Source organism: Carassius gibelio, chromosome A6, assembly GCF_023724105.1.
Source record: "Carassius gibelio isolate Cgi1373 ecotype wild population from Czech Republic chromosome A6, carGib1.2-hapl.c, whole genome shotgun sequence".
Lineage (NCBI taxonomy): Eukaryota > Metazoa > Chordata > Actinopteri > Cypriniformes > Cyprinidae > Carassius > Carassius gibelio.
Window position 1 is genome coordinate 6,008,666 of NC_068376.1, and position 11,873 is coordinate 6,020,538.

General features: G+C 40.9%; 1 protein-coding gene across 1 annotated transcript; it reads right to left on the reverse strand.

The window, feature by feature from the left end:
• Positions 1-6,204: 6,204 nt before the first annotated feature.
• LOC128016138 (uncharacterized) lies at positions 6,205-7,068 on the reverse strand. Its single transcript, XM_052600572.1, has 2 exons — positions 6,940-7,068; positions 6,205-6,876 (listed from the first exon to the last, which is right to left on the reverse strand). The coding sequence occupies exon 2, from the start codon at positions 6,844-6,846 to the stop codon at positions 6,205-6,207; it is 642 nt and encodes a 213-aa protein (XP_052456532.1). The 5' UTR covers positions 6,847-6,876; positions 6,940-7,068.
• Positions 7,069-11,873: the final 4,805 nt, after the last annotated feature.

Below are 11,873 nucleotides of genomic sequence, written 5' to 3' on the forward strand. Positions count from 1 at the left end.
TGAAAGTGCTGATCACCTAAAATTCTCTCCATAAGTCGCTGAAATGTTCCGGGTGCGTTGCAAAGTCCAAAAGGCATACGATTAAACTGATATAGACCGAATGGTGTACAAAAAGCAATCTTTTGTCTGTTCTTCTCAGCAACCTCCACTTGATTATAACCACTAGCAAAGTCCAAGGTTGAAAACCACTGGGCCCCGCTAAGCGCATCAAGTGACTCCTCTATCCTCGTGTCTTTAAATTTAACTGGCGGTAGTCAACACACATATGCATATTGCCATTTTTTTCTTAACAATAACCAAAGGTGAGGAATATGGACTACAGCTCTCACTAATAATACCTTGCTCCTCTCACTAATAAGCTGTCTAATATGATCCTTCACCTCTTCATATTGGCTTGGTGGCGAATTAATCAGAGAATGAAACACAGACTTTCTCTTTGATACATGAAAGGTGGGATGAATTCTCCTGTACGCTGGAGGAAGTTTAAGGTGGACTGCCACCAGACTAATGATCTTGGTGACAGTGAACAGGCCAATGAATTTGGGAGCAAGCTTATTGGAAATGGAACGGAGAGGAATGTTCTTGGTAGAAAGCCACACTTTTTGACCAACGACGTATACGGGAGGCTTAGACCGGTGGCTGTCGGCTTTAGCCTTGGTGCGCACACCCACTTGGAATAGACTCTCGCAGGCTCTAGTCCATGTGCAGTGACACCTCTGGACAAAGGCGTGAATGGAGGGGATCGCGACTTCAGATTCCAGACTGGGAAAAATTGGTGGCTGGTATCCTAAGCTACACTCGAACGGAGATAAGCCCGTCACTGATACAGGTAACGTATTGTGGGCGTACTCCACCATAGACAGTTGCTGGCTCCATGAGGAAGGATTCTTGGAGACCAGACATTGCAACACCCTTTCCAATTCTTGGTTGGCTCTCTTGGTTTGATCATTGCTCTGGGGATGAAACCCCGAGGAGAGACTTACAGTTGCTCCCAGCAATCTACAAAATTCAACGCTGTCTCCTTGGCTGAGGGTAATTTGGGCAAGGAAATAAAGTGGGCCGCCTTTGAGAACCGGTCCACCACGGTCAAAACTGTGGACTTGGCCAATCTACTACAGCCTTAACCTTCTCAGGATCCATATGCATTTCCTCATTCGACACGATGTACCCCAGAAAAGGAACAGACTGTGCATGAAAAGCGCATTTCTCTGCCTTGACAAAAAGCCCATTCTCTAGCAACATTTGAAGCACACGCCGTTGACGAATGCCTGGAAGACCGCTGGGGAGTTGGACAAACCGGAGGGCATTACCAAGTATTCAAAGTGCCCCTGGGGCACTTCCATTCATCCCCCTCCCTAATACGGACCAAATGATAAGCATTACTTAAGTCCAATTAAGCTAGAGAATCAGAAATATATTTCTCCATAGTCTCCCTCTCTGGAACAGAAAGTGAATATAATTTACCTTTAGGTAGAGACTTATCTGACAGTAAATCTATGGCATCAGTCATAGGGACGATGCAGAGGAAGAGAAGCAGCACGAGACTTACTGAACACTTCCTTCAGGTCGAGGTACTCCATGGGCACCTCAACAAATCCACTGCTTCCTCCTGAAACACAGACATATAAACAGATGGACAAGCAGACACAAGACAAGACTCATGACACTTATTGCTCCAGGCCAGGATATAACGCAGTTGCCAGTCCACTTTAGGGTTGTGACGGTTGAGCCAGGGGTGTCCAAGGACTATGGGTGCAAGGGGAGAGTCTAATATATAAAAGGAGGTGATCTCAGAGTGGTTGCCTGATGCGATGAGGTTAATGTCTCCAGTGGTGAGTGAGATAAAAGGAAGTCTTTGGCCATTGAGGGCGTGAACAGCGATCCTGTGAGTGAGTGGTTTGAGAGGAATCTGAAGTTTGTGTGCAAGTGCATGGTCCATCAAAATTACCTTCAGCCTTGGAGTCCAGAAGAGCTTGACAGTCGTGGGAGTGTGCTGACCATCTCAGTCTTAACGGGAGGAGCGTAGATGATGATGTGGTCTTCTCGGTGGAGATCCCACCCAATAGTAGCCTCATACTTACTATCAAGCTTGGCCTTTTACCAGACAGATGCAGGCGTGATGACCGGCTCCCCCGCAGTAAAGGCAAAGGCCCTGGGATCTGCGCCTCTCCTTCTCCTCCCGGGAAAGCCGAGCTTGCCCTACCTGCTTGGGCTCGTGATCATAGATGGGGCTGGCCACATCCCCGCTGCTGACTTGGGTACCAGCAGGATCTCTCGGAGTACAACTGGGTAGGTTACGTTGCTCTACACAGGACAGTAGTGCATCTACTCTTAGTGCCAACTCAATGAGTTCGTTGAGAGAGGTTGGAAGGTCCAGGGCATAGATCTCTCTCTGGACGCGGTAAGCCAGCTCATGCAGGAACATGTCCCACTGCGCCTCTTCGTTCCATTTACACTCCGCTGCAAAGGTACAGAACTCGATGGAGAAATCCAACACCAATCTCTTTCCTTGACGCAGGTCTGCAAGCATTCTAGCCACTTCCCTCCCAGCGATGGCCCGATCAAATACTTGTTTCATCTCAGCGGCGAGCGTCTTGAACTAGGCGCAGCATGGGTCTTGGTTCTCCCACACCGCCGTTCCCCATATTCAATTCAATTCAATTCAAGTTTATTTGTATAGCGCTTTTTACAAAACAAATCGTTACGAAGCAACTTTACAGAAAATTATGTTTCTACAATATTTAGTAGTAGCTAGTAGTTTGGGCACATTTGACAGGATTTTAGAAAAAATAAAAATAATAATAATAATACAAGACGTAGTCAGCTAGACGATGAACTATCAATATTATTAATTAAGTTATTATATGATTCAGTCACACATTTAGCAATAATTGTTAGTTCTGTTGTTGATTCAGGGTCAGCATCATCTGGGCTCCTCTGAGGGTCAGCATCATCTCTTCTCAGGTGTTCTGGATCCAGACTGGAGCTTGTGTAAATCCTAGTTACCCGTGGCGAAACATAGAAACAAAATACAGACATCATTAGCATAGCTACTGATCCAACAAAGTAAAATTAGTTTAACCCAAGCTAATGAATAAAAAAAAAAATGCACCTTTGATCAGATGCAACTACCTCACAATTAAAAAGATACATTATTCGAATGCTTGGCGAAAGAGATGTGTTTTTAATCTAGATTTAAACAAAGAGAGTGTGTCTGAACCCCGAACATTATCAGGAAGGCTATTCCAGAGTTTAGGAGCCAAATGTGAGAAAGCTCTACCTCGTTTAGTGGACTTTGCTATCCTAGGAACGACCAAAAGTCCAGCGTTTTGTGACCTTAGGGTGTGTGATGGGTTGTAACGTGGTAGAAGGCTAGTTAGGTACGCAGGAGCTAAACCATTTAGGGCCTTATAGGTAAGTAATGATAATTTGTAACTGATACAGAACTTAATAGGTAGCCAGTGCAGAGACTGTAAAATTGGGGTAATATGATCATATTTTCTTGACCTGGTAAGGACTCTAGCTGCTGCATTTTGGACTACCTTTAGCTTGTTTATTGACGAAGCAGGACAACCACCTAGAAGTGCATTACAATAGTCCAGTCTAGATAGAGGTCATGAATGCATGAACTAGCTTTTCTGCATCAGAAACAGATAACATGTTTCGTAGCTTGGCAATGTTTCTAAGATGGAAGAATGCAGTTTTTGTAACATTGGAAATATGATTTTCAAAAGACAAATTGCTGTCTAATATAACACCCAGATTTCTGACTGTAGAGGAAGTAACAGTACATCCGTCTAGTTGCAGATTGTAATCTACAAGATTCTGTGTAGTGTTTTTTTGGTCCAATAATAAGTATCTCTGTCTTATCCAAATTTAATTGGATAAAATTATTTGTCATCCAATCTTTTACATTATTAACACACTCTGTTAGCTTAGATAATTGGGAAGTTTCATCTGGTCTCGTTGAGATATATAGCTGAGTATCATCAGCATAACAGTGGAAGCTAATTCCGTATTTTCTAATAATATTACCAAGGGGCAACATGTATATTGAAAATAGAAGGGGACCTAGGACGGATCCTTGTGGCACTCCATATTTTACTGATGATAAATGAGATGACTCCCCATTTAAGTAAACAAAATGGTAGCGATCGGACAGGTAGGATCTAAACCATCTTAGAGCCTGCCCTTGAATACCTGTACAGTTTTGTAATCGATCTATGAGTATGTCATGATCTATGGTGTCGAACGCAGCACTAAGATCAAGTAAGACTAGAAATGAGATGCAGCCTTGGTCTGACGCAAGGAGCAGGTCATTTGTAATTTTAACAAGTGCAGTTTCTGTGCTATGGTGGGGCCTAAAACCTGACTGAAATTCTTCATACAGATCATTTTTATGCAGGAAGGTGCTCAATTGAGCAGACACAACTTTTTCTAAAATTTTAGACATAAATGGAAGATTTGAAATAGGCCTATAATTTGCCAGTACACTAGGATCTAGTTTTGGTTTCTTAATAAGAGGCTTGATAACCGCCAGCTTGAATGGTTTTGGGACGTGACCTAAAGATAACGACGAGTTAATGATATTGAGAAGCGGTTCTTCGGCTACAGGTAACAGCTCTTTCAGTAATTTAGTAGGTACAGGATCTAATAAACATGTTGTTGGTTTAGATACAGTGATAAGTTTATTTAGCTCTTCCTGTCCTATGGTTGTAAAGCACTGCAGTTTATCTTTGGGTGCGATGGATGAAACTGAAGTGTTAGAGGCTGTAGAATCTACATTCGCTATTGTATTTCTAATGTTATCTATTTTATCAGTGAAGAAATTCATAAAGTCATTACTATTTAACGTTGGTGGAATATTTGAATCAGGTGGCGTCTGGTAATTTGTTAACTTAGCCACTGTGCTAAATAAAAACCTTGGATTGTTTTGGTTATTTTCAATGAGTTTGTGTATATGCTCTGCCCTAGCAGTTTTTAGAGCCTGTCTATAGCTGGACATACTGTTTTTCCATGCAATTCTAAAAACTTCTAAGTTAGTTTTTCTCCATTTGCGTTCAAGACTACGAGTTACTTTCTTGAGAGAGTGAGTATTACTGTTATACCATGGTACAGTACGTTTTTCTCTAACTTTTTTCAATTTGATCGGGGGAACAGCTTCTAATGTATTAGAGAAAATAGTGCCCATGTTGTCAGTAATTTCGTCTAATTCATGTGTGTTTTTGGGTACAAACAGCAGTTGAGATAGATCAGGCAGGTTATTTGCGAATCTTTCTTTGGTGGCTGGAACAATAGTTCTGCCCAGACGGTATCGCTGCGACATATAGTTAATATCAGTTATACGCAGCATGCACGATACAAGGAAATGGTCTGTAATATCATCACTTTGAGGTACAATATCTATAGCAGTAAGATCGATTCCATGCGATATAATTAAATCTAGTGTATGATTAAAACGATGAGTGGGCCCGGTGACATTTTGCTTGACTCCAAAGGAGTTTATTAGGTCAGTAAATGCAAATCCTAATGTATCATTTGCATTGTCAACGTGAATATTAAAATCTCCCATGATTAGCGCCTTATCAACTGTAACTAGAAGGTCTGAGAGGAAATCTGCAAATTCTTTTAGGAATTCTGTATACGACCCTGGTGGTCTATACACAGTAGCCAGAGCAAGAGATACATTAGATTTCTTTTGCATGTCTGACAGAGTAACATTTAGCAAAAGTATTTCAAAAGAGTTAAACCTGTATCCTGTTTTCTGGGTAACATTGAGAATATCACTATATATTGTTGCAACACCCCCGCCACGACCAGTCTGACGGGGCTCATGCTTATAACAGTAGTTTGGTGGAGTAGACTCATTTAGACCAAAATAATCATTTGGTTTTAGCCAGGTTTCAGTCAAGCAGAGTAAATCAAAACTATTATCTGTGATCATTTCATTTACAATAACTGCTTTTGGTGTGAGTGATCTAATATTTATGAGCCCAAACTTTAAAAATTGTTTTTGTTCATTTACTTTACATTTTTCTGGTTTAATTACGATAAGATTTTTTCTAGATCCTACATTATATTTATATTTTGACCTCACTATTCGGGGAACAGACACAGTCTTAATAGTTTTTACAGCGCAAGTACTTTTATCATTTAAGCGGGTGGAACAGAAGTCATCAAAATAGTTATTTGAGAATTGTCTTACTAGTCACATGGAGCGAAGTTTCCTGGAGATGTTGTCAGATAGCAGCTCCGCTCCGACTCTGCTGGGGTGCGAAACAGTCTAGGACGCTTCCAGAAAAGATTCCAGTTATTAACAAATAGCAGTTTCTGTTCTTTACACCATGACAACAACCATTCATTTAAAGCAAAAAGTCTACTGAACCTTTCGTGTCCTCGTCGATACGTGGACATTGGTCCTGACACAACGATCGTCGCCGCGGGCGTCGTGCTGCGTACCATCTCGATCAGGCTGCTGAAGTCCCTCTTCAGCGTCTCCGTCTGCCGCAGCGTGGTGTCATTAACCCCGGCGTGAAGCACGACCTCTCTGGGGCTCTCGTCGTCCTTCAGGATCGCGGGTATCTGCGCAGAAACATCGAGAACACGAGCACCAGGCAAACAATGAGTGTGCACTTTACCTTCGGCTAACGTAGCACTAACGTGTCGGACGATGGAGTCTCCGATGATCACAGCGTCGCGTCCTGTCTCGCGGAGAGGAGCGAAGCGGTTCTGGATGGAGATCTCGAAGGCAGGAGGGGGAGAAGTCGTCGCCCGGGACCCGGCTCGCGTCCTCCGCTGTGGATGCACCCAGGGTCCGTGGTGTCCCGGCGTCGCAGTGAAGGACATCTGGGAAGATCGCGTCCTGGGTGCACCGGGCTTGTGCAGAGAAACACACGGAGTAGACGTGGTGGGACTGTTAACAGCAAGCTGTATACTTACCCCCGGACTTGTGAGCGTCAGCCCGGGATGATTCCAGCGCGGCTCTCCGCTCTCTCAGCTGGGCCTGCCTCTGTTCCAGGTCGCGAATCTGCTTCCCCACGGCCTCGAACTCGAGCTGCACAGAGTGGAGACATTCATCCACCATTAAAGCAAGTAACAGTGAGTACAGCAGTGGTAATGTGTGTGAATAGAGTATTAGCAATGTAAGCGCAGTTAGCAGCAACCACGCTTGCTGATGCTAACTGACTAAAAGCTAATAGCTTTTCAATAGATCAAAATAAAACTAGTGATAGCGAGGCGCTCTGATTGTTTTTGTTGTAGAATACAATAGAGGATACATTCACACGTTATATAAACGGAAATGACGATGTATAAAATAGATTTTTAAGTTAAAAATAGTCAATGAAAAGAATATAGTGACGGAGCTCAAATGCAGTACAGCCGTCAACAACAAACAGGAAGTGACGTCTGACATAATGCCACTCTACCAGTGAGCAGCGTCAAAACAAATGCAACTTTGGCTCGTTCATTACTGAAGTTCCTGGGTTGAAGGGAAAAGTTAATCGGGCATCGTGTTAGGATAGCTCTGCAGAAATTCGGCTCACCAGAGTAAGGTTCCGGAACAGGAAGGAGTGGCTCCGGCTGGGATGGGCTTTCAGGTGGTGTGGGGGGAACGTGTGGCGTGTGCGGCACAGTTGGAGCTCGCAGGAGTTGTAATTGTTGGGTGAGCTCGGACACCTGCGCCACCAATGCCTGGACAGCGCAACCTGTGTCGTTGAGATTCCTTTTCTGGGAATCCATCGTTCGAACGCTGGCGCTGAGAAATTCTTCCAATGACAAAGAGGGGTTACTCGCTGCTTCCATGTTTGTCAGATCGTTCTGTCAGGACAGATGACAGGAAGCAAAATGCAAGTAGCAATATTTATTAGAACAACAACGAGTAAGGCTTAGTTGATGGTGGGTTGCGCAGGGACTTCGATGGCAGCACAGGTCGGTGAGTTGGTGAGTAGAGTGCGTAGGTGAGGGATGATGAAAGGTCCTGGTGATGATGACGTACTCCACAGAACACTGAATAGGAACGAACACACAAGAAGGAATGCTGAGCAGGAGGGAAACAGACATGTAGCACGGAGGACCTCAAACAACTATCTGACAAGCAAGAGACGAAAGACAGGGCATTAAATAAGCAGTTGGAATTGGGTGAAACAATCAACATGACGTAACATGAGACGAGCAGGAAACAATGCATTCATGAACCGTGACAAGATGTGTTTAATTAGGGTTATATCTATACTGTGCAGGGCTGTGGCCCTCCAGGAACTGAGTCTGACACCCTCGATTTACAGTTTTTACCCCATGCTCACAGAGACACTACATCATAATAATAAGTAACACACACAATACTGAATTCTTATTGAGAGACCACAGCCATCAGGATAAAAGTATTTATGTATATCCACTGACAATACCACTCATTACTAATGCCGAGGTCACATGCATCACACACTTCAACAAACATCACTTATGCTTAATTTTAAATTAAGAAATTAAATTAAATCAAATTCACTGATGCAACAAAGTTGCCAGGTAAAATAGCTAACAGACAATTTAGTTTTATTTATGACCACATACAGTAATGCTTAAAAAGTTAATTTCAAATGACATTTTTGGGTCAGTAAGGTTTTAATGAATGATTAATGTTTTTCAAGACATTTATTTAATAAAAATACAGTAATACCGTAATATTGTGAAATATTATTACAATTTAAAATAACTTTTTTTATGAACGAAAATCCTTTAGAAATCATTCTTATATTTCAATTTGTGTAAATAAAATAATAAATTCTTTCTATCATCAGTGTTAAAAACAGTTGTGCTGCTTACTATTTTTGAGGAAACCATAATACATTTGATCAAGATGATCCATATAGGAATCTTTTGTAACATTATAAATGTTTTCACTGTAACTTTTTATCAATTTCTTGCTTAATAAAGGTATTAATTTCTTAAATAAAAAAATAAATAAAAAAGAAAAAAAGGTTTGAATGGTTGTGGAAATAGGATGCATGAATTACCTCTGGGATATTTTTCATATATATTACAATAAATAAGATCAATAATATCAATAATAAGATATACATCAGAAGATTAGAAGAGATAAATCTCTTTGAGATTTACTGTTGTTCTGTCTAAGCTCAATTATAGTCAGCTCTGAATCTTTATAATTTATACAGCTTATTTTTAAACTGCTTTGCATTAAATAGCATACTAAAGGAATAAATGCAACTGCTGTCAACAGATCTTCCTCAGCACTGACCTCACTGCGTTCCTCAAGGTCCAACAGATGGAGGCTCCTGAGCCAAACGCCAGGCTCCTCGTCCATCTGCACATCTACACGATGCCCAGTCAGGCACAGCAGTTGTTAAAGTTCATTTATTTCAGTAATTCAACTCAAATTGTGAAACTCGTGTATTATATAAGTTCAATGCACACAGACTGAAGTAGTTTAAGTCTGTGGATGATTTTGGCTCACATTTAACAAAATCCTATAAATTCACTATCTCAACCAATTAGAATATGGTGACATGCCAATCCGCTAATCAACTCAAAACACCGGCAAAGGTTTCCTGATCCTTCAAAATGGTCTCTCAGTTTGGTTCACTAGGCTACACAATCATGGTGAAGACTGCTCATCTGACAGTTGTCCAGAAGACAAACACTGACACCCTTCACAAGGAGGGTAAGCTACAAACATTCATTGCCAAAGAAGCTGGCTGTTCACAGAGTGCTGTATCCAAGCATGTTAACAGAAAGTTGAGTGGAAGGAAAAAGTGTGGAAGAAAAAGATGCACAACCAACTAAGTGAACCGCAGCCTTAGGAGGATTGTCAACCCAAATCGATTTAAGAATTTGAGTGAACTTCACAAGGAATGGACTGAGGCTGGGGTCAAAGTCACTGCACCTCATCCATCCATCTCTTCATGCTGACTAGCATGCACAAACTCACACTTATAATCTGATAGTTACACAAACTAACTGGCTGTCCGTTCAGTTTATTCCACCCAGTGTGGAAAATCTCTTCTTTTTCTGAGTTCTCTGTCGTACGTTAATTAGCAGTAAAAGTACAGTTCAGTGTCCATGTATGTTCGTCTGTAGGAACTGTGATGTGAAAAGCCTAAACTAGTAAAAGTGCACAACGTGAAGCATATAAAACGTTAAATAAATGACACTAAAAACACAGAGAAGAAAAAGATGGGTGTTTACTCCAAAGGGCACTATGGACCTAATATCACAACACAGAATTTGGGTGTTTCTATTAAAACATAAAGATTTTCTAAATGCTCTGAACGACACTTAATAATAACTGACATAACATCGTTCAGTTTCAAACACGTGTAGATCTCACCATTGTAAACAAAGAAACAGGCCTCCCTTTTCAGACTTACAAGCCACACCGCCTCCTCAGTGTAACTTATTTTTGAAGCACTCTTCTCTTCCTGTAAGCAATGCTTACTGCTTTTTTTTAAGTTTACTTGGAAACAATAAAACTTTGACGCCCATGAAGTCGTGTGGTTGTGCACGTATGTGAACCTCGGGTGGCTGCCAGACTGCAAGAGGTTTTAAAAAAGCAGAAATAATGTCATAGTTGCTCATTGAGTGTATGATTCAGACTATTACAATACAATGTATTCATATACTGTATTCATAATGGCTCTGAGCTAATTTAACTGTAAAATTTAAAGTAAAAAATCAAGGTACTTGTCAAGTCAGTTTTATGTTACATAATTCCTTCATTGCTTTTTTAAGTTCTAGGCCACAAAAGTATCCCCAAATTTGTGGAATGTTGCATCTACCAAAAATATTTGTTTAGATAAATGGCACACAGACACATTTTTGTGTAAGAGTCTATAATGTGTGGTTCATGCAGATGTATCATCAAAACTATCATTATGAATACATGACAATTATAAATGACTACATTACACTAACTAGCCTGTGATTCCTCTGCAACTTTTCACATTTAAATTATGTAACCCTACTGATTTACATATCTATTTATGGAAGAAAGAACAGAAAACTGACTGACAGCCAAATCAGAAATAAAGTTTTCTCAGCCATGATTTCATGAAGATACGTTAATGCTGACAATTACAGTAGCCAGAAATAGAGTCACAATGGGGATGATAAAACCATGGCATGCACAGAAAGGAACTGTAGATTATAACTTTATTATCTCTTAGTGCATATTTCAGTGCAAATGGCAGTGAGGCCTTATGAAACACACCCCCTCTCACACCCTGGTGCACTGGTCAGCAGTGTATGCTATTATCTGCTTCAGTGCCTCCAGTCTTATATAACATGGTCAGGAAGGGTAAATGACATAGACAGCGAACATGTACAAGGAAATGTCATAATGCAGAATATGCAACAAGAATTTTTATGATAAGAATCCTATGTAAAGTATGTCTGTGATCATGTGTTATGAAACAATTCTCATAAGGAATTTGGTTTTAAAAGGAGGACAATGTTTTGTGCAAATGTTAAATGCAACCCTTATGCTACAGAGTTCATCGTGACCCCTAATGAACAAAATGCAGAAACATTTCTTATTATTTAGAAATGTTGAAAACATTTGCTCTTCTTAATATTTTTGTGGAAACCAATACATTTTTTCCAAAGATCCTTTAATGAATAAAAAGTTCAAAGGCACAGCAATTATTTGAATCATTTGTAACATTTGAAATACCACTGAAAAACAAATCAGCGGAGGGATCCACAGGACATTTTTCAAATTCTGTGCCGAGATGGAGATAATGTCTTATCTTCACACAGGTGTCATGTGTCATGAGAACTGAGATCTTCAACAGGTGTCATGATAGAGTCATGTGTCCTCAGGCATACAAGTAATAATGCGCACAAACAACTCCAGAAAC

Coding starts and splice junctions, on each gene's coding strand:
- LOC128016138 (XM_052600572.1), bottom strand. CDS start 6,846: ATGTCCTTCACTGCGACGCCGGGACACCACGGACCCTGGGTGCATCCA.